General features: G+C 40.2%; 4 protein-coding genes across 4 annotated transcripts; 1 reads left to right on the top strand and 3 right to left on the bottom strand.

Moving 5' to 3' along the window:
• Window positions 1-4,559: 4,559 nt before the first annotated feature.
• Window positions 4,560-8,586, top strand: gucd1 (guanylyl cyclase domain containing 1). Its single transcript, XM_087796535.1, has 6 exons — window positions 4,560-4,848; window positions 4,929-5,013; window positions 5,597-5,762; window positions 5,829-5,920; window positions 5,985-6,226; window positions 7,645-8,586. Exons 1-6 carry the CDS (start codon window positions 4,842-4,844, stop codon window positions 7,734-7,736), a joined length of 684 nt encoding a protein of 227 aa, XP_087652661.1. The 5' UTR covers window positions 4,560-4,841; the 3' UTR covers window positions 7,737-8,586.
• Window positions 8,587-8,688: 102 nt separating this feature from the next.
• Window positions 8,689-11,196, bottom strand: upb1 (ureidopropionase, beta). Its single transcript, XM_087796534.1, has 9 exons — window positions 11,005-11,196; window positions 10,395-10,654; window positions 10,226-10,320; window positions 10,006-10,164; window positions 9,771-9,940; window positions 9,617-9,698; window positions 9,332-9,374; window positions 9,104-9,258; window positions 8,689-8,820 (listed from the first exon to the last, which is right to left on the bottom strand). Exons 1-9 carry the CDS (start codon window positions 11,106-11,108, stop codon window positions 8,737-8,739), a joined length of 1,152 nt encoding a protein of 383 aa, XP_087652660.1. The 5' UTR covers window positions 11,109-11,196; the 3' UTR covers window positions 8,689-8,736.
• Window positions 11,197-12,211: 1,015 nt separating this feature from the next.
• Window positions 12,212-14,192, bottom strand: c8h22orf15 (chromosome 8 C22orf15 homolog). Its single transcript, XM_087806180.1, has 5 exons — window positions 14,160-14,192; window positions 14,017-14,103; window positions 13,742-13,864; window positions 12,756-12,827; window positions 12,212-12,668 (listed from the first exon to the last, which is right to left on the bottom strand). The coding sequence occupies exons 1-5, from the start codon at window positions 14,182-14,184 to the stop codon at window positions 12,514-12,516; spliced, it is 462 nt and encodes a 153-aa protein (XP_087662306.1). The 5' UTR covers window positions 14,185-14,192; the 3' UTR covers window positions 12,212-12,513.
• Window positions 14,193-16,790: 2,598 nt separating this feature from the next.
• Window positions 16,791-23,074, bottom strand: adora2aa (adenosine A2a receptor a). The gene is made up of 3 exons (XM_087796533.1): window positions 22,956-23,074; window positions 20,844-21,386; window positions 16,791-19,042 (listed from the first exon to the last, which is right to left on the bottom strand). The coding sequence occupies exons 2-3, from the start codon at window positions 21,179-21,181 to the stop codon at window positions 18,046-18,048; spliced, it is 1,335 nt and encodes a 444-aa protein (XP_087652659.1). The 5' UTR covers window positions 21,182-21,386; window positions 22,956-23,074; the 3' UTR covers window positions 16,791-18,045.
• Window positions 23,075-23,207: the final 133 nt, after the last annotated feature.

Raw genomic sequence — 23,207 nt, 5'->3', positions numbered from 1 at the left:
TACTCAACGTCGCTTCCATCCATCTTCCTCTCCAACGTTCGTTCCCTGAATACAAAGTGGATCATCTGCAGTCAGAACTACTATCAGGACAAGAGAAGAACTGTTGCGCTCTAATTCTGACAGAGATATGGCTTAATTTCTTCCCAGACAATGCTGTCAGTTTCGGGGGGCTTGCCACTTTCCATTCAGACAGGAGCAGCGCACTCAACGGTAAATCCCGAGGAGTTGGTTTGTGTATCTACATTAACAACAACTTGTGTAGAAATGCTACAATACTCTCAAGTTACTGCTCACCAGACATCGAACTCTTGACTGTAAACTGCAGACCTTTTTATCTGCCATCGGAGTTCAACATTGTCACCATCAGTGCTGTGTATGTGCCCCCCAGCGCAAATAAAAGTGAAGCCATGAGTGTTCTGTACAAAACCTTTAGTGAGCTGCAATTGGTCCACACTGAGAGTGTTTTTATTGTAGCTGGGGATTTTAACCAGGCTAACATGAAGACAGTTCTCCCATATTTTCACCATGTGGATTATGCAACCAGGGGAGAGAACATTTTAGACATGGCTTTCTAAAATATTAAGGACTTATTCAGAGCAGCTCCCCGCCTCCATCTGTGCTCTTCTGACCACTTATCCTTCATGCCAATTACTTTTTATAAGCCCCTGCTGATCAGAGAGAAATCTTAAATTAGGCAGGTGAGGATGTGGTCAGAGGGTAAGATGGAGGCAGTACTAGACTGTTTTGAGTGCACGGATTGGGACATGTTTAAAGTAGTGGCCACAAACAACAATTACATTAACATCAAGGAGTATGCCATTTGTGTCAGCCTACATTCACAAATGTACTGAGGACATCAGCACCACGAGAAACATGATTACCCGTGCTAACCAGATAGTCTGGATGACTGTGGAAGTACACAGAATGCTAAAAGTTCGGAACTCTGCCTTCCATTCTGGGGATAAAGACGTTCTGAAGACAGCAAGAGCAAACCTGAACCGTGCCATCAGACTAGCAAAGTGGGCCCACAGCAAAAAAAAATGCAGGGCTTGTTCCAGGGAGACACTGACACCAGAAATATGTGGCGAGGCATACGGGCTATTACCAACTTCAAGATACCCCCCTACTGTCGGTGAAGTTGATGTGCCATTCAGGCCATCGCAGTAAAGCGCAGCTTGTCCCGAGCCAGGAATATGGTCAAAGACTCCACACACCCCCATTATGGCCCGTTTTCCCTCCTGGCCTCTGGAAGAGGTTCTGTAGCTTCCAGTGCAGAACCACCAGGTTCCACAACAGCTTTTTCCCACAGGCAATCAGACTGCTGAACTGAAACTTAAGTTATGTTGTATGTTGAAGTTCGCTGCCAAAGCATATATTGTTGCTTTATTCCAGCCATAGTTCCAGCCATAACTGTTTTTAAATTATCTTTATTAAGCTTTTCATATTGATGTTATTAATGGTTGTTACAACGAACTTTTTCTAAATTATTTTTAAAACAAACTGCTTCTTGCATCTATTTTAGCTGTACATATGTAGACATGCACTTTTTGCGCTCATATATTTCTAAATCTTTGCACTTAATAACATTTCTGAGCCAGTATTGCAAACAAAATTTTGTTCTGTGTACAGTACAATGTTATTGGTAGGACGTTGATGTATGTACTTTGTGAATCCAGAATGACAATAAAGGCTTGGTAGCAAAGAAGGTCTCAATGATGAGGTCATAGACAATGATGCTGAGCGGCACACTCTGGAGAAGTTTGCCAGAGCGTTGGCGCCTTTGTCCGTCTGCTGGGCAGGCAACTGCACGGGTGGCATTGGAAGAAGATCCACAATTTCCACATGCCCGGCATGAAAATCGTCAGAGATGTCAGCAAGAACCCTCTGGACATCCGCCAAGATGATAGTTGCTGAACTGGCCTCTTCTGGAGTTGATGTTTCAAAGAACCCAGTTGTAAGGGCTCTTCAGAATGGTGGGCTTCACGACCATCGTCAGAGAATGACCCCTTTACTCAAAGAGTGGGACATCACAGCAAGACTTAAATTTTCCCGTAAACATTTGAAGGGTAAATGACTTTGAAAGTCTCTACTTTCGTCTGATGGGACTAAACTGGAACTATTTGGGCCCATGGATGTGGCATATGTTTGGTGAAGAAACGAAAGAGGCCTACAATCCAAAGAACACAGCTCCCACAGTTATCCATGGTTAAGGGGGCTTCATGCTGTGGGGCTGTTTTGCAACCTCGGGCACAGGGAGCCTTGTTCGGGTGCATGGCATCATGAAAAAATTAAATTATGTCTAAATTTTGAGGAATCATATGCAAAAATCTGCTTGTAGTCTATCCTTATGTCGTCGCTGGGTCTTTCGGCAAGACAATGACCCGAAGAACACATCGAAATTGGTCCAACAGTTCCTAAAGGATACCAAAACCAAGGTCCTGGAGTGACCAACACACATCCCATATCTCAATCCTATTGAGAATCTGTGGCGGGACTATTAATGGTCAGGGGGCTAATCATTCTGGACAACTTATTTTTGCCCTTTGTTGTTTCAATTTAGTCCATCAATAAAATATTCTAATCAAACTTAGTGAAAATGTTGTCTTTGGTATTTTGGAAACAAATGCAACAAAAACACTTGTTGTTAATGGTCATTTCCTGAGAGATATCAAGAGTTTTTCTAATTTCACAAGGGTTTTAATAATTTTGACCTCAACTGTATGTTGGTGCTAGACCATGTAAAGCTTTGTAGCTTTGTATTATAACTTTAATTGTACTGAAGACCAATGTGATGAGACATTGTAGAAGGATTGAAACCACCTGACCTACCACAACAACTTTCCCCTTCACCCCTTAGCTGTAACTAAGGGAGAGTACGTGCTCACAGAAAAGTCTTGGCATCGATGAGGTAGCTGTAACACATCGATGCATATTTTGTTCTGCAACATTAAGAGATAAATTATATTTAAAATTTTGAATAAGTAAAAGATCTACATGTCATGTTCAAGTGTATTGATGTAATTCTTCCACACTACATGTCAAAATATATTGTAAAACTGACTAATCTCATTAACTTGAACATTATAAATATATATTAACTCTTTTATTTTTACATTTTCATTTACATTTGTTATGCATTCAGGAAAGCATTGTGAATAATATAAAAAACAAAACAACTGTGAAATTGGATTCTTGAAGATTTTCTGAGCCTGTGAGTCACAAAATGACAAGAGTCGATTTGATCATGGAGAAAAGGGCAGCCAAGACAGAGCTTGTCAACAGATAAAGGCAACATTGCAGAATGTGTACTCAGAGGTTTAATTTACAACACTTGATTAAATCAAACACTTCCAAGAACTGCTGATTATAATATAATTTAAGAGTCTTACTACTGATATTTTTACTTTAATCAAACACACACAAGTTGAAATTTCTAATTCAGGATCCCAGGATTCTTGAACCAAGTCAATAGAAGAGACATTATTAGAGGTGATCACATTTTGTTGGCGATTGTGATTAGAATTGGATTAAGCTTGAAACAACTGCAGCCTAAAGGCCACATAAATGACTTGACATGTCAGATGTGGATACTGATGCTTGACTCTGTATGTACTTTATATTAATATTCATAGTTGGATTATGTTTTTCCCTGCCAATGCCAAACCCAGGGAAATTGGTCTAAAATTTGGTGGTACACTTAAACAAAAAGACAAATACTGTTATTCTGCAGAACTGTAACATTTATTTTTTATTTTTATATCAAAAAATGCTTTTTAAACATGAAAAACCATCATCAACAAAATCACTCACAAGTTGATTCAATATATTAAACAAGTAACTGCAACTTCATTTTGACAATATATCACCTTTACATCTCTGCACTTTGCTATCTGTGAAGTAAGTAAGTACCGATAGGTAATTTATATTTGTAGAGCGCTTTTCCAGACCAGGGTCACAAAGCGCTTAAACAATCAAAACAATCCTCAATAAAATATATAAATGTATAAAAGATCAAGATAAAACTGATAACACAACAGGAGTTCCAGAAAATCAAGGAAAAGCCTGCACAAATAAAAATGTCTTAAGATGTTTCTTGAAGGTAGTTTTTAACTTTATTATTCAATAAAAAAGTTGCTTTCTTTAAAAAAAAAAACATTAAAAATGGCTTCGATCAAAAAGAGGTTACTTTCATTTAAAAACACAATTAAACAAAATATCTTCAATTAAAAAAAAACTGTTGGAACATCTTTTTTTGTAATGTAAACTCTTAAACGTTTTTTTTTGTTGTTTGGGCAATGTTAGTGTTAGGACGTTGATGTGTGTTAATTATTCAATTTATTAATTATTCGACAAATAATTTGTGTATTAGTCGCTTTTGTGTCCAGTTATACTTCAAAAAGATCAGTTATATTTAAATAGTTAATAAATAAGTCCATTTAATTTCAGCAATGAACGTGGCCTTGTAGGCCTGCAGACATCACTGCACCGCTTCTCCTGCTCACCAGGGGTCGTCCTAACGGAAGTGACAGCAGCTGTTCTAAAACCAACGACGAAGAAGAGTCGGATAGCAAACAACAGACCGAGAGAAATGTGGAGCGTCTCTAAATAAACGCTACCGCCTGTCCTTACTTTTCATATTTTAGCGGGAGCTTACACTAGATGTGTATTTTCTTTTTTTGCCGGATGTTGCTTGTGCTGTCGTCGCAAGAAAGGAGGCTAAACTAGCAGTTGTTGCTGCCAGTTAGCATCGGTGAGGCAAACAAGTCCTGCTTCAAAATGCATAAGTGTTGACCTGAGCGAGGCGAGAAGAAGACTTTTCCTCTCAACGGTCCCTCTACAGAATGACAGGTTGGTGATACTGTTTCATATTTTATCTTGCTCGCAGACAAGTTTTGCTATTCGTCCTAATAATAACACTCCATCCCCAGAGAATGTCGTCCTGCTGGATGTACCCCCCATCAGGCAGCTCTACCACTGGGACTGCGGCTTGGCCTGTTCCAGGATGGTCCTCAAGTGAGTCTCTCTCCTGGAGTGGACGGAATAACGTATTGGTTATAGATTAATAGAAGTGGTGGTGTTGAGTTCACAAGTGGTTTTGAAAATGTAAAATTATTGATTTGCTTTTTTTGTAAGTTGGAGTCGTTGAGCTTAACCTCGCCATCTAAACTGTTAAAATTGAACTTGAAAAGTTTTTTCTTCTTAAACATGTATTATAAAGTGATAGTATTAGCCTGGCTGACAACCTAGTTGTTTATACATATATCCATTGTGATTACTATTGTTTGATCATTGTTATTAAACACCTATATTTGGGGGGAATAAATGAATCCATTTACAAGCAGTCAATAAAAGCATTTGTCTAGAAAAGCCAGTCATTTGTGTCTGTAAATGTAGGGGGGGGGGGGAGGTTTCAGTGTTGAATGGCTTGTTGGTTATGATAATGTCAGCAAAGTGAGAGTCTGTTGACTTGTGAGTAGATCTATTGTTGTGCAAATGATCTGAAGCGGAAAAAGCCTTAACCTTGATTGTCTTCGACTCATTCTTCCAGTCAGTCAGCGAAACTGTGTTTAAAAAAAGGTGTTCATTGTTTTGGAAGGTATCTCCGTCCGACCTCCGATGAGGAGTTTCAGCGAGTGTGCTGGGAGCTGAAGATGACCGAGAGCGTCTGGACGATTGACCTGGCCTACCTCATGTGCCATCTGGGAATCAGGCATTGCTTTTGCACGCAGACACTTGGTGTTGATAAGGGCTTTAAGAATCAGGTAACTTACTGCTTCTTGAAAATTGACATTGAAGCTGAATATCTTCTAAATTCGGTCTTTTTTCAGTCCTTTTACAAAAAGCATTTTGACACGGAGGAAGATCGTGTGAACGAACTCTTCCTGAAAGCAGGAAGCAAAGGAGCTATAGTGAAGAAATGGTGTGTATTATTTATCTCTCCTTATCACACAGAAGACTTGTACTGATGTTGTGCTCTCCTTCAGCTCCGTGTCAGTCGAGGAGATCCAGTCTCATCTGGAGCAGGGACACGTCGCCATTGTCTTGGTCAACGCCGTCATCTTGACCTGCGAGCTCTGCTCCTCGCCTGTCAAATACTGCTGCTTCCTACCTGTGGGCCAGAAGTGCTTCTGCAGGAAACCAGAGTACCAGGGTCACTTTGTGGTGATCAGCGGCTACAACAGGACGACTGGCTGTATATTTTACAACAACCCTGCATATTCAGACCGTAAGTGTTTCAGTCCACTTGTTAAGTCAGTAAGCAACACGATGAATTTAAAACTAAGCAAGCAGAATCATAACTAGTTTTAGTGAAGGTTATGAAGGGTTTTATTAAGTCTGTATCGACTTGTTTATTTTGGGATAGTTTTACCTAAAAAAAAACCTTAATGCTACCCAAAATATCTACATTATTTCCTGACCCATCGATCATCAGTGTATTTTTTCATTCTAACTGTGTGAAGTCTGCCTCCTTAATCTGGAAACAATGTACTCATTAGTGTGGTGGTTGAGGGGTCACAGGAGTCAAGGGAGGGGGGGGCAAACAGACACAAGTACCCTTGAGTCCTGCCCACTTTCACTTGAAGCACACCATTCACTTTACAGGACTTGATAAATAGACAAGAAAGAAGAAGGACATGTTGATTGTCATCAATCTTTCACAACTATAAATGGTGAAACTTCTGTTTTTAACTTGATGTATCCACGTAAACCACTAATCCATTTCACCATTTTGTAGCCACATTTTATATCAGTGTATCCAAAGTTTACAAATAACCTTTAAAAACCATTACATTTATAATAAGCATGTTACAGTGCAGTAGGATATAATGAAGTAAGCCAGCTGAAAACTGGTCTAGAAATGTAAACGATTAAAAACCCAAAATATTAATATTGAACATTACAGGCAAGTTCTTGCATTCTGTCTTCATCCTGCCAATCATCTGATTTTCCAAAGTGTCCTGGCAGTCACCAGCTCCCTAACTCCCTCTCATCCCAAACACACTTAGGAGAGACGACTTTGAACACACGCCTAAATTAAATACTTTCTGCATGAGCAAAAAACGGGCACAGCAATAACTGTTAAAAACAGAATATACAAAACATTGCATTTTCTACTGCTTATACTCTTGTTAATTATCATATAATCATGGTTTGATTAAAAACAATTCAGCAGATACAACTACAAATGAAAAATGTTTACGGTTCTATTAGGTGGTTATTTAAAAAATGCAATTAAAGGGTGAGAAGCACTTCAGAAAATAAGTTCTCCCTTATCTTTATTGTTTTTTTTAAAATGGTCTCTATAAGTCTCTAATTAAGCAGGAATGACTAATTAAACGGATTAAAAGTTAACATGATGCTCAATGTTGAGTTCCATCACGACCTCACAGGCTTGCAGGTGCAGAAAAAAGTCTGCAGAGCTGGCTTAACCTGTCCAATGAAATAAATGTAAACAAGCAGGCTGCAGGTGTTTCCTGTGTATTTGTTGTGGCGTGGTTATTTCTTATTTGTTTGCTCAGCTTATATACATCATGTCCTCTTTCTTCTCCAACCTGGCACGTCATGATCCCGACCCTTTTCTCTATATGAATGCGTCATCCTGTGCTACATGCTAATGTTGTTTCCTGCGCCGTGTGTTTCCAGGAGTGTGCTACACTAGCGTGGAGAACTTCGAGGAGGCTCGTCGCAGCTACGGCACGGACGAGGACATCTTATTTATCTTCAAGGACAGTTGACAGGCGGTTTCTTCCTCAGACATCCACAGTGGTGCTAAAGACTGAGCTTACTTGAAAGACTGCAAACATCACTCACCTTGAAAGACCCTTTCTTTTATATGACCATTTTTTATTGTTCTCATCAGCACATGAGAAGTTTCAGTCTGCAACGGATGCCATGGGCAAATGTAGAAGTAGATAGGGACAATCAGGTAAAAGTATGATGCTTGTTGAAGCATTGAAACAGGGTTTGACCAAGAGTTTCATCCTTTTAGTTCCTCATGTTCTTTTGCTATTCACCAGTCAACAGGGAATACAGTTTTTTTTAAATATATATTTGGGTCTCAGGTATTTCTCGACCTCCATCGTGACAAGATCGTCAGTTTGAAGGAACCTCTCAATGCAATAAGCTTCTGCGTGAGACCGAGATGGTGGTCTTGCTAGTTTGGGTGCCCACACTCTTGTGTTTTCAATTATGTGTTGAATGAAGACTCGGCTCCTCCAAACATGCCGGACTCCACTTTAGTTTCATATCTTGTTTTTTTGCACTACACGTCTCACTACGAACATTAATAGAAGTTATTTAAATGAACCAATGTATTTTACCTATACTGTTTTTGTTTTTTTAACAATTCTTTGTTCAAGTGGAAAATGGATCCAATTTTAAACCTTATTTTTATGATGCAGAAAGCTGCAGGTTTTGTTGTAAATAAAGAATATCAACTATAAAACTCGTTCATGGATATGCAAGGGTATCATCTTATCATTTGATTAAAACGCTGTTACTGCAATTTACAAATGACGCCCCCTCCTGGTGAGAGCCGGGGATCATCATTGAAAAACCGATTGTAATGAAAGTCTTCTGTTGACTAATGTAGAAGGGGGGGTGATCCTGGTCAAATGGTGGCTCTTTCATTGGTAATGTGAAGTAAATCAAGCTTTAAAGCTAAAATATAAATTGAAAGTGACAGGGTTTTGATCCTCAAGAAAGTTTAATATTGAGCTTCACCCAGACAGATTTCTATTCTTTGACTATGTTGGGTTTGAAGTCCGGCCTGACGGCCCTGGAGAGTTCCTCTGCATACTCGGCGTATCTGCCAGTCATCTGCAATTAAATAACAAAGTTAAATGTTGGCACCTTCATAAACCAGCTGACTCATCGTGATGAAGCTGCTGTGATCGGTTAAAAAACAATGTGGTTTTGTTAAGTGTTTGTTAAAGGCCTCATGAAGCAGCGTCTTTATTTACCACTAGACGTCACTCACTAGTTATTCTAGTGAAACCTCACATCATTATTAAACCAACCGTGTCACCTTCTGGTCTCTAAATACTAAAGCTCCATCAACCCCTCACTAGTGTCATCTAGAGTGCTCTGAAACCGTGTTCACCTTAAAACTCCACTTGTCGCTGATCTGCCGGTTCAAGTTCAGGTCCAGGTCCACCACCAAAAGTCCATCGCGGGTCCTGGAGAGACCTGGAGTGCGACTCCCATCGGGAGCAGCAACATAACTGGATCCATAGAAGTGTCCGAAATCGTGGTGAGCTGCAATGGGTCAGAGGCTTTGATAACAGAACCAACATTGAGAAACAAACGAATCGTTAAAAATGAAACTCACCTTTTTTTCCATCACCAGACGTGAACTCGCTTTCAAAACGCTCCTGAGAGGGCAAATAAGAATTTAAAATTACAGGTGAGGTGTAGTGATGGGTTGATGGAGCTTCATGAAGCATCATTATTTAAAAAAAAAACCATAAGATGTCACTCTCTGCTCTAAAATAAAGTGGTTTGAACTCCTTCTACTCAAGTCAATTTTTAACTGTGTGCACCACCTACTGATCTCTAGGACAGTGTTTCATGAAGCTTCATCCACCCATTACGACCAGCAGGAGAATCGACCCACCGTGCCCACGCGGTTGATGGCGCAGGTGAAGCAGTGGTTGGCGATCGCTGCGTTCCGAGCTTCGATCGGCCACATGGGCTCACTGTCAAAACACACCGTAACGTTCCAGACCAACACGACGGACCTTCAAGCTCATCGAGAGAACGTCTCCTACCTCAGGGAACCAACGGTGGCGGACGGGTTGAAGATGATCTCGGCGCCGTTCACACTGTACATGAACCAGTTGAGCGGATGGTGGCGACCGTAGCAGATGTTGACGGCGATCTTTCCAAACTGGGTCTGGAACACCGTGTGACCCGTGTCTCCCTCCATGTAGTAGGTGGACTGAGATGAAGACGAAGGATCACTGGGTTGTTTCCGAGACCTCCCGAGCAAGACGTACTACCAACCTCGTTAAAGTCTCCCACTCTGGGAATGTGGTTCTTCCGGGTCTTGCCCAGCACTTGTCCAGAGTTGGAGACGACCACCGCGGTGTTCCACAGCGTGTCGTGGAGTCCCTCCCGCTCCAGGATTGGAGAGATTATCACCATGTTGTATTTTTTGGCCAGCTGATGAAAAAAATGGCATTGATCGCAACAGATCATGTGACCGTCGGACATGTTGGCTCACCTCCTGACAGAAACGGGTGGTGCTCCCTTCTTCCGCTGACTCGGCGAACTCTGTCCAGGGTTCTTTCTCTCGGGTGCAGAAGGCGAAGGGCATCGCTGCGGAGACCAAGAGGAAGTTAAGAACTATCGAGAGCTCGTCTAATGTAGGAGATCTGAGGCTCAGAACTGACTCCAGGTCTCCTGGAAGCACACGATGTTGACCCCGCACATGGCCGCCACCTCCACCACCTCGGCCATCCTGCCCTGCATGGCGGCGACCTGCTCCAGGATCGGGCATTGGGTGGGCAGGACAATTTGATGCTGGACGAGTCCCACCCGGACTCTCCGGGGCTGCCTCAGCTGCTCATGAGCGGCGTCGAACTTGTAACCCTTCAGCTCAAAGTTACGCTCGGATGCCGCCACCACGGCACATGATGGTAGCTGCAACTTCCTGGAACACAATGTTATTTATCTGGATGCGTGGATCTACCGGGGTGGATGGTTAAAAAGCATTGCCCCTTTTGCCCAATTCATATTTTTTATTTTATTTATTTATGCAGGTTTGTGGGATCTATTAATGCTCCATTTTGCAGTTTGGATACTGTGTATATTCCAGATTCCTTGTTAAAATATTTCAGCATTTATCCATTTTTAAAAAACACATTGAGCTTTACATTCTCACTGCTGGTTAAAGGTGAAGTGGCACAAAGTCCAGTCCGGCGGACGAACAATTATTTACAGGTAGCAGCTCATATTTATATATTTATTTTTAAAAGTTTCTCTGGAAGTGTTTGCACTCACTGAGTTTCCCTCCCGAACAAAATGCGTTTCACCTCCTTCAGCTCGTCCTCGGGCAGGTGAGCCTCCAGACTTTTCTCCAGGGATTCGAACTCGCAGGCGGACATGTCGGCAGAGTACAGGGAAGGGAAAAGAAGAGGTCAGTAACTCTGTCACTGTTTCACATGAAGCTCAGATCCTTGTGTCGAAACTCACTTTCTGTTTGTTTACGGCAAACTATCGGCGCCAAAGTTTGACTCGAATTATTTCTGACGGAATTAGAAAGTTAGGAAGAAGGCTGTTGACAAGACGTGCTTGGAAAAATACTATCACGTCAGCTTGAGTATTATATACTTTTCTTGTGTCATATTAAATACATTTGAATTGGAAAAAAAAGATGATTAACAACATTCACATTAAATATTTGTTTTATTTACATAAAACAAGTATTTGTACATTCTAAAATATGCATAACATTCAAAACTCTAATGCTTGTACGTTTCAAAATGGAAACGATGCCCTTTATTCTACAATCTGTTGTTTACAAATATACATACGATATAATATAAACATCATGTATGAAATAAATGTGCCTTAACATTAAATACCAACCAGTAACTATTATATAATAATTATTCTGGGTTATAATAATTTTGTATTTATATTTTGAAATTATTATAATATGGTTATTTTGTGTCTTCTCGCCTGGACTACTGCAACAGTTTATTTTCATGTCTTAACAAGAAGGAGCTGTCTCACCTGCAGTTGATTCAGAACTCTGCAGCGAGAATTCTGACCAGCTCTAGTAGAAGAACTCACATTTCTCCGATCCTTAAAACTCTTCACTGGCTTCCAGTTTATTTCAGGATCAACTTTAAAATTCTGGTTCTTACTTTCAGAGCTATTCATGGTCAGGCTCCTCCTTACATCACTGATCTGATCCAGCCTTACACCCCAGCTCGGGCTCTGAGGTCTGTGGATCAGAATCTACTGATGGTTCCACAAACACGGTTCAGGACCAGAGGAGAGAAATCCTTCTAGGTTGTTGCTCCTAAGCTTTGGAATGATCTTCCTCTCTCTTTGCGCTTGATGGAGTCTACTGACTCCTTCAAGAAACATCTTAAGACATTTCTATTTGTTCAGGATTTTCCTTGATTTTCTGGAACTCCTGTTGTGATATCAGTTTTATCTTGACCTTTAAAGTATATACTTCATTGAATATTGTTTTGATTGTTTAAGCGCTTTGTTAACCTGGTTTGGAAAAGTGCTATACAAATAAAAAGTACTTACTTACTTACTTACTTATTATTTTAATAGAGTTCAACTTAAAGTGTTAACTTCCATATCTATGTTATTCTGGTAAGAAATGTTAAGGGAAAAAAACTAAAGATGAAAAATAAATAAATAAAAGACTAATTTATTTATGGTGGAAAAACTATTCTTGCAGCAACGAAACATTCAAAAGTTTCACAGATACATTATTATTCTGATGTTGCATCATATGGTAGAGAATATTGCCATCTGCATCATCTGTTATGATTCAGGGCCATTTAATAACTTCAAATATTTCTCAGAACATCTTGTTCTCTGTTTATGTGCAACATTGTTGGAGCCTCTCCTGAGTCTGCTCTTTACAGACGTGAACTTCTTGTCTCGCTGCCTGCCCTGTGAAAGTTTCCTCAGAAGTTCTGAAACAACAACAAAAAAAACATTTAGACTATAGGTGATTGTTAAGTTACACAACTGGCTTTATTATTATTGATAGATTTGTTTACCAATCAGTTCTGGATGACTTTGGCTGGAGTTCAGAAGAGACACATATCTAGGATCTCCTGTGGGTTCATCTCCTGAAATTAAACCTTCATATAACTTTCAGTTCATCAGCATCAAGTATTATCATGTCTTCACCCTAAGGAAGAATATATATTTAAAAAAAAATATGAACTATTCAGAGTTTTAAAAAAAAATCTATTTGAAGAGTTATTTGAATCTGATACGAAGAAGTAGAAACAGGTTTGTCAAGTAAAAATGAAAATTGTTGCACATTTATTAGGAAGAAAAAACAGTATTAATTTCGTTAATATTCTTTCTAGTAATATTACCATTTGGTAATATGATGCAACATCAGAATAATAATGTATTTGGTAATATTACTAGAAAGAATATTAACAAAATTAATACTTTTTTTGGTGAAGGGGGTATAAAACAGTAGGAAATAAGGTCAAGTAAATATAATGGTAAATATGTAAAACGTAGAGTATAATATAATAAATGAGATGTTGGAAAAATTATTTTATAAAAACAATTAGCGGAAATAAACATGAACATGAATTTCTAATATCCTGTAGAAACAAAATACAACTTTTTTTATGCACAGAGTTGTATTTTGTGAATCCTTTTTGTGTGTGTGTGTGTGTGTGTGTGTGTGTGTGTGTGTGTGTGTGTGTGTGTGTGTGTGTGTGTGTGTGTGTGTGTGTGTGTGTGTGTGTGTGTGTGTGTGTGTGTGTGTGTGTGTGTGTGTTAAAAGAACTCGAAACTTTAAATGATTAAGTTGCATACAGTGGTCTCTTTATATCCGGTTAATAACCACATTTGATTTCATGTTTTGGCTTCATCTGATCCTCTGACCTACTCTACAAGTTATTTTCCTCACTATAGTTGGTAACTTCATGATATTTGTATTCATAATTAGTTTGAACACTTCGAGGCAAACACGTGACTAACCCTCTGAGAACATACATGTCAACAACACAAGACTCACTGCAGACTCGTAGCAGCGCGTAGTATTGACTCTCAGCCAGAAGGCTGCTGGTCCGATCCGGACTGTTCTGCTTCCCCTCCAGATTCATCAGCGCCCCCTTGCGGTCCATGAGCTCCACCCTATCTGCGAAAAAATAGAAGAATTGTCAGTATGTTCAGTTTGAAAATGAAATTTAAGGGAAGATGTTTGCCAGTGTATATTAAAGTGTTCTTACGGCTCTAGAATATGAAAGTATTAGTTTTATAAATGCACACGTGCAGCTGTGGTTGACTCACCAGTTGGCTTCACTCCACATCTCTCCTTCAAATGTCTGATGAAGTGCATCAGTTTACAGTCCAGATTCAACATCTCCAGCCTGTTGTCTGAGAAGCACGAGCTGACGGTTTGAATCTGATAGAGACTACGAGTGGAGACTCACCTCCGAACAGGACGGTGACAAACATGACTTGCTCCTGATGTTTCCCTCTCCAGCGCCAGAGAAAAGCTGACACTTGCTTGAAAACACACACTCGTCTTTGTGTCGACCGACCTCCTCTTTATTCCCTCTTGTAAAAGTGGGGAACACTTTGAGCTGTTTTCTTTGCTCGTTTCCAAGGAGTTTTGGGCAAACTGGCCCCTCGTCTCCACAGCTGGATCCCAGGAATGGAAGTTACATTTGGTTATACACAAGATTTGGAAATAAGAAATTAAAATCAGCTTTTCTGTCCAGAGTGCAAAACTTGAGATGTGTGAAGTTTGTACTTCACCCCTGTGCTTGTGTGGGTTTTGTTGAGGATGTAGTTTCCTCCCACATCCGCAAAACAATAGCTGATTCTAAAACTGACTGTTTGAGTGGTTGTCTGTCTATGTCTACCATGCTTACCCTTCCAGGGAGTCCTCTGCCTCCCCCTACCTAGCTGGGACAGAAACATGTCCTCCATGACCTGGGAAACTAATGATTATTTTTAATGGCTGTAGTTGTACAAAGTAGACAGGGCTAGTGATTGTCTGATGAAGCTTCATGAAGCAGTGTCATGAGTTTAAAGGTCAGTAGGTGGCGCCATCAGTTTAAAAATTATGTGATGTTTCATTAGAACAGTTGTTAAGAACAAAGGAAAATAGTGCAGAGACTGCCATCTAGTGGTCCCTGAAAATAATGACACTGCTTCATGAAGCTTCATTGGACCATCACTAGACGGGGCTTGGTCTGTATTAGGAAATTACTCAAGAACTCTGGGTTATTTTGGAAAAGACAGATTGTAATGTCTGGACATCACTCGATAGAGAGTGTGTCATTATCACATGATCAGTCTGTCACGCAGCCGTCTGAGTCGAGGGAAATTCTCCCGGTGAAGACCAGTCTGACATCCTGAAACCTGAGCCGAACAGCAAATGATAAAAGCTGGGAAATGAATCCTCTGAGAGTCTGTTTGGCCAACAACATCCCAAAATAACATTTCTCATGCTTTGATATGGAAACACAAAAAGAACCAGAGGACTCTCTGAGTGATTGATTTATCATGTACAATAACAACTGATCTAAATCATATTTAGATGAATTATATGTTACATCTCATCTATATATTTATATTCACTCTTTTCTGATCATTGTAAAACTACAACTATTCAAATATTTGAGGACGCTCATCTTGGATCACTATAATGTGAACAACAAATCAATTGACTGATTTGTTGTTATGATGGAAAAAGCTTTTCAAACATGCATCACACTTATTTTGGAGGTCTGGAAATGTTTTTAAACCGTTTCAGACAAGATTATAGTGAACTCGAATATTTATATTTCCCATTTTTTTTACTGTGAATTCTCGTTGTGTTCATTAACAGGCATTTTTAATGATTTATTTGAGTATTCTGTGGAAAGAATCTTTTCAGTGTATCGAACTAACAAACATTAATGATAAATTATATTCAAAATAAACAACCTTTAATTGGATTTTAGCTGATATATTTCTTGCAAGAAAAAAAAACACAAAAATAATTGTCCAAAAATATAATAAAGCTGGAATATGGACTTTGAAAGTTTTTTTGTTTTTTTTGGAGAATGGGATTAGATTAGATTAGATTGAGTTTAATAATTCTTCTCGAGATCTCCTTCTGGAAATTCTATTTCCAGTACACAGCAGACAATAGAAGGTAGAGCAAGGTTCATCAATGCAAGATCAGGAACAAAGCGAAAATAAAAGGAACCAAGTGCAAATAAAAAGAGCAAAGTTCAAAGAGATCATAAAGAGCAAATATCAAAGGAGCAAAACACAAAGACCTAAAAGGATACACACATGGAGTAAATTAGCTGGTGTCCACTTCCTGATTGTCCGAGTGGTCTGTCTCTGCACCAGAGGGGTGTACCATGACTGTAGATGGTCCAGGTTATGGTCAGACTACCCAAGTGGAGGAAGAGGTTTGGCTCTGTACACATCCTTGTCCTGTTGTTCTTGGTGGGACAATCCACCGCCTGGTGGAAAGCAGGCAGTGTAGAGACCAGGTTGGCATGATTAAAATCCCCAGAGATGATGATAAAAGCGTCAGGCTGCTGAGTCTGTAGTCTGTGATTAACCTTCCAGAGTAATGCACACAGATCAGGAGAGGCAAAGAAGAAAGTGCAGACGTGGTGGAATGGGTGATCTGTTGCAGAATAGTATCAGCGAGAGTGAAAGAGAAGGTTAAAGACACAAAACTCGAGTTCTAAAATGTTGTTTTTGGTTCCCCCTGATGTCAGAACAGTGTAACTGCAACATTTGAGTTCTCTGAAACCGCATGTGCATTTGTTTACAAAACAAGATACAGATTCATGTTTGGTCCATTAATGGTGTCATCTTCATGGTAAGTTAAAAAAGTCTCTCAGCACTTCTTATAAAAAAACAGAGCCTCTGACCCAGTTTTTTGGTCACACTGTGCTGGTCTAAAGAGTTAATATATATATTTATATATTATGATACACAAGCCACGATTGCTCAAAATCAAGTCAATCATAATCGGAAAAAAATATCAAAATATAAAGCCATGTTACGTATTGTTGCTTTAATCGGGCAGTAGTTACCATGTGGTTTAGAGACTTTAACAAATACACAGTACGTACATTTACCAAAAATCAGTAACAAGGACATTGTCAAAGCAGTTTTTTTAAGGTGGATCATTGTAACTGTGATAAAATAAATGTGTTTATTGAACATTAATACTGTTGAAACCATATATAGAGTCCTTGAAGGAACACGTGCTGGAAAATAAGTTCACGGAGTTCTGTCCAAATAATTTCCTGTTTAAGTACATGTTTATTAACTGTTACCGTGACGAAACACTTGAAAGGATCTAGTTTTATGGCCATTTGATAGAAACTAAGAATATCACTGGTTTTCTGTTTACTTCTTGGATCACGCTCGCTGTATTTAAGGTAAACATTAGGTTCATTTCTGCAAATGCTTTAATAAAAGCAACGTTCATCACGACACACTTTCTAAATAACCACATTTATGATTTCTTTTCAACTTTCATTAAATTCTGATAGAAATCATTTTGATGAATTACTTTAGAAAATAAACCTGTTGGATCAGTGGAGTGTTAGCCACCAAAACATGTTTCTTCAAATTTAAAGAACATAGGTTATCACAATCCTTTTTGTTATTATCCACAACATCCTCCAGGACAATATGCTCAAAAGTGTTTGTGGCTGTTTTGGAACTGATAACAAACCAGTGTTGAGAAAACAGACACATGTTAGAATATCAGATTGGAGAGGAGTGAGGGGATTCAAAGGGTAACTTTAATATTCAATCTTTACTTCAATTGACTGTAAAAACGTATACCACTCATATTAGAATTGAAAGATGGTGACCTTCACTCAGGGTCAGTTTTCTTTTGAACTAACTTTATGGTGACACACACATGACCCCTCAGTTTCAATAGAGCCACAGACAAAATCATACTTTGAAATCCAAATTTTATTTGCGTTTTGGTTTTACTGCATTTAAATCAAGACGCTCGATTCTCAGGACAGAGTTTCACTCTGATAGCTGCCAAAGATGATCAGTGTCTATTATTACGGTTCTGATTTCATAGAATGCTAACATACATAGCTAACCATCTCACCTCCAGGATTCATGCTAACATCAGGGAGGAACATTGTTAAGAGTAACAAATGTGAATTCACCGAATCATTTTCAGAAAAAAACAATCCTGAAACAATAGTAACAATAGGAAAAAGATGGCCAGAGAAAGGCCAGCGTTCGCTTGTGTAGAAACAACAGGTATGTGTTGTGGAAGTGTGACAATACATCTGAGAGATAAAAAAGAATTGCGATAACTCAGTGTCAGGACACTTTCACCAGCTCACTTGAACAGCGCTTTATGCTTCGGTTTTGAAACAGCGTTGCTAGCTGCGATGACCTCAGATTTGGTCTTTCAGTGTCTTCCCCCGACTCTGGCAGCGATCGGCACTGCTGATGCGCCTCGCACAGTCCCGGGCGGCAGACGGGGATTTGAGAGCTTCTGATGGGCTTCAGTGTAACCACACTGGGACAGTGACATATGACTATGGAAAGAGGTGTTTGGGAAATGGCCACCAGTTGGCTGCCTATTGGACAGAAGCCCTCTGCGTTCTCGCAGCTGCTGCCGTTGTGCTCAGTGAAAACATCCATAGTGAGGTGGTTGGTATTCAGCCGGACAGAGTCTGTAACGCTATTGTATGTGGAGGTGTGCGCGCTGCTACAATCCAACCCCTCCTGTCGGCCCAGAATGTGACGGTGGATTATCCTTTGAAATGTCTTTCTGAACTCCCTGATGCGGTAGGCGTAGATGAAGGGGTTGACCACAGAGTTGCCATGTGAGAGGAGGATGGTGAAATTCATCAGCCAAAGAGGAGGGCGGTCACACTCTGGGCAGAAGAGGGTGAAGCAGTTTATGATGTGTAAAGGAAGCCAACAGACAGCGAACAGCCCGACGATGATAGCCAGGGATTTGGCGGCTTGGATCTCTTTCTGCAGTGTTGAGCGCGACTTCTCTCCGCCGAGCACCTTCATCTCCATCAGCTTGAGCTGCTGACGTGCGACCATGAAGATGCACACGTAGATGGCCAGCATGAGCAGCAGAGGAATCATCACACAGGCGAAAAAGTTCAAGTACACCATGTAGTCCATCACCATCACCGCCTCAAACATGCACTTCATTAGTCCCTGGGTGCAATTCCTGTCCTCGATGTCAGGAGAACTATGCCAGCCCATCATGGGGATCAGTCCGATGATGATGGAGAAAATCCAGCAGATGGCGATGATGCCTCTTGCACGCTGGCCTGTCACCAAACTGTTGTACCTGAAATGAATTTCAAACACAAGGGTCAGACTTTCTCTTATACCTAACTACAAACCAATCTACAGTAGCAACCTACCTACATCCCCACCTACCAACCTACCTACCTACCTACCTACCTACCTACCTACGTACCTACCCACCCACCTACCCACCTACCTACCCACCTACATACCTACCTACCTACCTACCTACCTACCTACCTACCTACCTACCTACCTACCTACCTACCTACCTACCTACCTACCTACCTACCTACCTACCTACCTACCTACCTACCTACCTACCTACCTACCTACCTACCTACCCACCTACATACCTACCTACCTACCTACCCACCTACCTACCTACCTCCCCACCTCCCCCACCTACCTCCCCACCTACCTACCTACCTACCGAAACCACTTTTTTTGAACTATTTTACTTTGTCATATTCTGGGACACATTTTAATATTTTTGTGGAAAATTTAATGTGGAAAAAACTGAGAATCCTCTGCACTCATCTCTAATTTAACAATTATGGACGTGGAAATCCATCTTGTCCTAGAGATTCAGGCAAAATGGACAAACAAACAAGCCTTTAAGAAAAGTCTATTTTAAGTATCCCTGCAGCACAGTGTGGGAGAGCAGCTGAGATGTTTGCCTTTTTTCTACCACATTCTTCTGATGCTAAAGAGCAAAAGGTTGACGCTGCAAATACAAGCTCCCCGTCATCAGGGATGCATCTAACGAACAGCGAAGGAAGCCTCGGCATCAGTGGGAGGGCCGGCTGATAACTGGTGGTGGTTTGAAAACGGGAAGCTCAGTCGTGCTGCTGCTGAGTTCAGGGTTGTATATGACGAGAGCAGTCGTTTTGTGTCTGGCAGCATCTGAGCACATGACAGGTTAAATCTCTGTCAACACTAGTATGTACTGGAACACTAAATCAAACGTTGCTTTCTTCTATGGCAGTTTAAAGTAATAGAGTAAGATTTAGAAGTCTGCTAAAGCAATTAAAGTTAATTTGGTTTGATCACTCCGAGGGGAGACATGTTCTTGTGGGAGGTTCAAAGGTCATCACTGCTCAGATTTTGAGACATAAAACGTAAGGCTATATCAGGGGTGAGGATGTCCCAGGACCCCAACGCACATGACTAGCAGAAGAATGATGATTAGCTGAAAACAGACAAACAAGTGTAGAGTACTTGGGTTGCTATGAGGTGCTGTGTTTAAAAGACACAACTTCCCGTTATAGTGTGACAGATTATTTCCTTGAGTTTTTACAAGCTTTTTAAATGAGACGATATGAAGTGAGCGGCGAGATAATACCTCCGATGTTGCTTTGAATTACTTCTGTATTCCTCACAGTTTTCCTACACTGGTATAACTTCCACGACCATCTTATCTCATTCATTACATGTGGAACTTTAAACAACTATCCAATACTAGTTTAACCAACAACTGGTAAAATGCCATGTAAGAGGAGGTTTTCAGTTTCAGTTCAGTTTCAGTTTATTTCCAGGAAGCAAAAAGAGATTATGAATGTCAACAAATAATCTTGAGTGCTAATTTGCGGGAATCTATTGAAACTGATATGGATTTTAAGGGGAAAAATACCATTTTCTGCTAATTATTTTTAAGTATGTCTCAATACAATGTTGTGTCTATGGGATTTGAGGCTGGATTAGGTGCTCTGGGTGTTTTCTTAGAGATAAATAAAGATATTTGAAAAACAAATAGTCATCAAAACATGTGAGGAGAAGTAGAGCAGAACCGGTATATTTTGTTAATGTCGTTCAGAAAAAAACTGTTAAAGTGCACTAACCTGAGGGGTAACTTGATTGCGATGTATCTGTCCATGGCTATTGCCAGCAAGCTGAAGATGGAGCTCTGGGTGAGGATCATCACGAAACATGCAATGAACAGACACCCGTAGAAGTTCGAGCAGAAGCCAGTGCTGATGGCGATGGAGAAGGGAATAGCCAGGACGCCCACGGCTATGTCTGCCACAGCCAGAGACACCACGAAGAAGTTGGTGATGTTCTGCAGGTTGCTGTTGAGGGCCACGGCCCAGCAGACCAGGACATTGCCCAGCACGGAGAAGACCGCTATCATCAGCTCCAGGATGATGTAAATGACAGAGGTGATGGGATCATCCAGCATGATGAGAGGGGAGACGATGTCACTAATAAGGAGGATGGAAGCCTCGCCTCAAAGACCATAGCTGAAGCCTGGCAGCCGCTGACAGAGCCGAGGAACTCTCACGACACTGTAGGTGTCGCCATCTTTCGTCTCCTCAGACCGTCGCCTCCGTCTGGTCCCTCCGAGCTTTCCCTTCGGCAGCCTCTCCACACCAACCTATCCAGAGCTGAGAAGATGCCAACCAGCAAGTCAGTGAGACATTGTGAGCTGCCACATGTAGTAACAGGAAGTGCTCATGAAAAGAGGAAGCGGTTGATGCAAGAAGCAAGGTAGTGTCTTTTAAAATAAACTCCTCGCTTCTAACTTACACAAGTTAACGACCACTAGATATATATGGGAAACATGGTTAGCATCCAGGCTAGTATAGTATTATTTAACTAAAAAAAATCATAGTTACATCATATTTTTTACCATTATCTTAAAGACACATGAATAAACACCGTATTAGGTTAGGTTAGGTTAGATAGAACTTTATTGATCCCTCAGGAGGTCTCCTTCAGGAAATTCTTTTTTTTTCTCCAATTAGCCACAGCAAATACAGCAATTTTTCATAAAAAATAAATCAAAATAAAATAAGAACAAGAACAAAGAGAAATAAAGAGAAAGAACAATATATATAGAGAATAATAACAAAGACAAAGGATACAAAGACTAACATTTATTTATTAGAATCCCTTATTAGTCCCGCGAGGGGAAATTCAACAATAGAACAGAACATCATGATACTTTTACTCCACGCCTGCCCCCGAGCTCAGAATTGTACAATTTAATTGCCCGAGGAATGAATGAGTCCTTGAGTCTATTTGTTTTGCACCTGGGAAGGAGCATTTGTGCATTATTATTATTAGTATTATTGGTTATTATAAGTTAGTAGCAACTAGGATTACCACATATATGTTTTTATTAGGATTCAAAAACTAAATTGTAACATATTTAAGCATATACTTTTTATAATGAAGTTGCAATAAAGTAATATGGACAACGTCATATTCATATCGCATTCAGGTTTTTCCTGGGAATCTAGTAAGTGTTCGTGTATTCCCAAAACACAGGCACACCAGATGGTCGTTCACTTAAGTCCCCTCTAGAATTCTTTTTCTCAGACTTGCCCCAGAGTAGGAATTCCAGGACAGAATTCACATTCTTTCTCTTGGAACTGAGGTCCTGCGAGCATAATAAAGTGCTACACGCACTGAAAACCTACTAAGAATTGTTTCATAAAAAAACATCCATTAGGTGCAGACAGATCCTCAGAAGCGTCTGAAGCATCATGAAATATTCACTTCTTCCATGGAATTATTGACTGAAGGGTGAAACCACAATTCACAAAGCGAAACCGAGAAGAGAGTGAAATGGAAATAGTGATACAGGGCCAGTTTGACGTTAGATTTTAGAGTTTATACAGCAATAGCTCGAGGGGGGGATTTAGAAGATAAGACATCTTTGAACTGCTCTGACGCACACGCGCTCAATACAGCGCCCGTATCTTTAGTGATGGATCATAGGATGAGATCAGATAAACTATTTTACCCTAGTTTTCAACACACATTAACGACTGTGGTAACAATAATTAAAGCAATAAAATAAACTTAAAAAATAAATGTTTATTGAATGAATTAACTTAATGTTTTTATGTGGGAATAAAACATTTGAAATGACTATATTAACATGATGTAGCCGTTAAAAAGTTTGCATTTTCACACCGATGGCGTTAGTTGAACAAAAGTCGACTTACCTGCTGAGATGGAGGTGTCTTGGAGAAAACGTTAATCTCTTAAAAGTGTGGAACTCGTCCTCTCTGGAAGCTTCTTTACAAACTGGTGCTGCTGCTCACATCGATCACGCCGTTTGTCGCCCGTTTCCTCCTCCAGGCCGCGCACACGCACAGACGCGTGCGCGAGCGCTCAGCACTTGGTGTGAATTTTCCACTTCAATGCTAACCTTAAAAGTAAACGAACATTTTAAATCATATATTTATGTAAATAAT

Source organism: Callionymus lyra, chromosome 1 (assembly GCF_982586985.1).
Source record: "Callionymus lyra chromosome 1, fCalLyr1.hap1.1, whole genome shotgun sequence".
Lineage (NCBI taxonomy): Eukaryota > Metazoa > Chordata > Actinopteri > Syngnathiformes > Callionymidae > Callionymus > Callionymus lyra.
Note: the sequence above shows the minus strand (reverse complement) of the source record. Positions and strands in the feature narration are given on the sequence as shown.

What these genes read in the sequence shown, in the direction of transcription:
- c8h22orf15 (XM_087806180.1), bottom strand. Translation starts at nt 14,184, where the DNA reads ATGTTTGTCACCGTCCTGTTCGGAG. An exon ending in ATGTGGAGTGAAGCCAACTG is followed by an intron (nt 13,865 to 14,016) that starts GTGAGTCAACCA and finishes ATTTTTTCGCAG; the next exon opens with ATAGGGTGGAGCTCATGGAC. An exon ending in CGCGCTGCTACGAGTCTGCA is followed by an intron (nt 12,828 to 13,741) that starts GTGAGTCTTGTG and finishes GTTTAATTTCAG; the next exon opens with GAGATGAACCCACAGGAGAT.
- gucd1 (XM_087796535.1), top strand. An exon ending in TGTTCCAGGATGGTCCTCAA is followed by an intron (nt 5,014 to 5,596) that starts GTGAGTCTCTCT and finishes TTGTTTTGGAAG; the next exon opens with GTATCTCCGTCCGACCTCCG. An exon ending in CAACCCTGCATATTCAGACC is followed by an intron (nt 6,227 to 7,644) that starts GTAAGTGTTTCA and finishes GTGTGTTTCCAG; the next exon opens with GAGTGTGCTACACTAGCGTG.
- adora2aa (XM_087796533.1), bottom strand. Translation starts at nt 21,181, where the DNA reads ATGCTGGATGATCCCATCACCTCTGTCATTTACATCATCCTGGAGCTG. An exon ending in GCAATCAAGTTACCCCTCAG is followed by an intron (nt 19,043 to 20,843) that starts GTTAGTGCACTT and finishes AATTCATTTCAG; the next exon opens with GTACAACAGTTTGGTGACAG.
- upb1 (XM_087796534.1), bottom strand. Translation starts at nt 11,108, where the DNA reads ATGTCCGCCTGCGAGTTCGAATCCCTGGAGAAAAGTCTGGAGGCTCAC. An exon ending in TTGTTCGGGAGGGAAACTCA is followed by an intron (nt 10,655 to 11,004) that starts GTGAGTGCAAAC and finishes ATTGTGTTCCAG; the next exon opens with GAAGTTGCAGCTACCATCAT. An exon ending in GCGACAAGTGGAGTTTTAAG is followed by an intron (nt 8,821 to 9,103) that starts GTGAACACGGTT and finishes ATTTAATTGCAG; the next exon opens with ATGACTGGCAGATACGCCGA.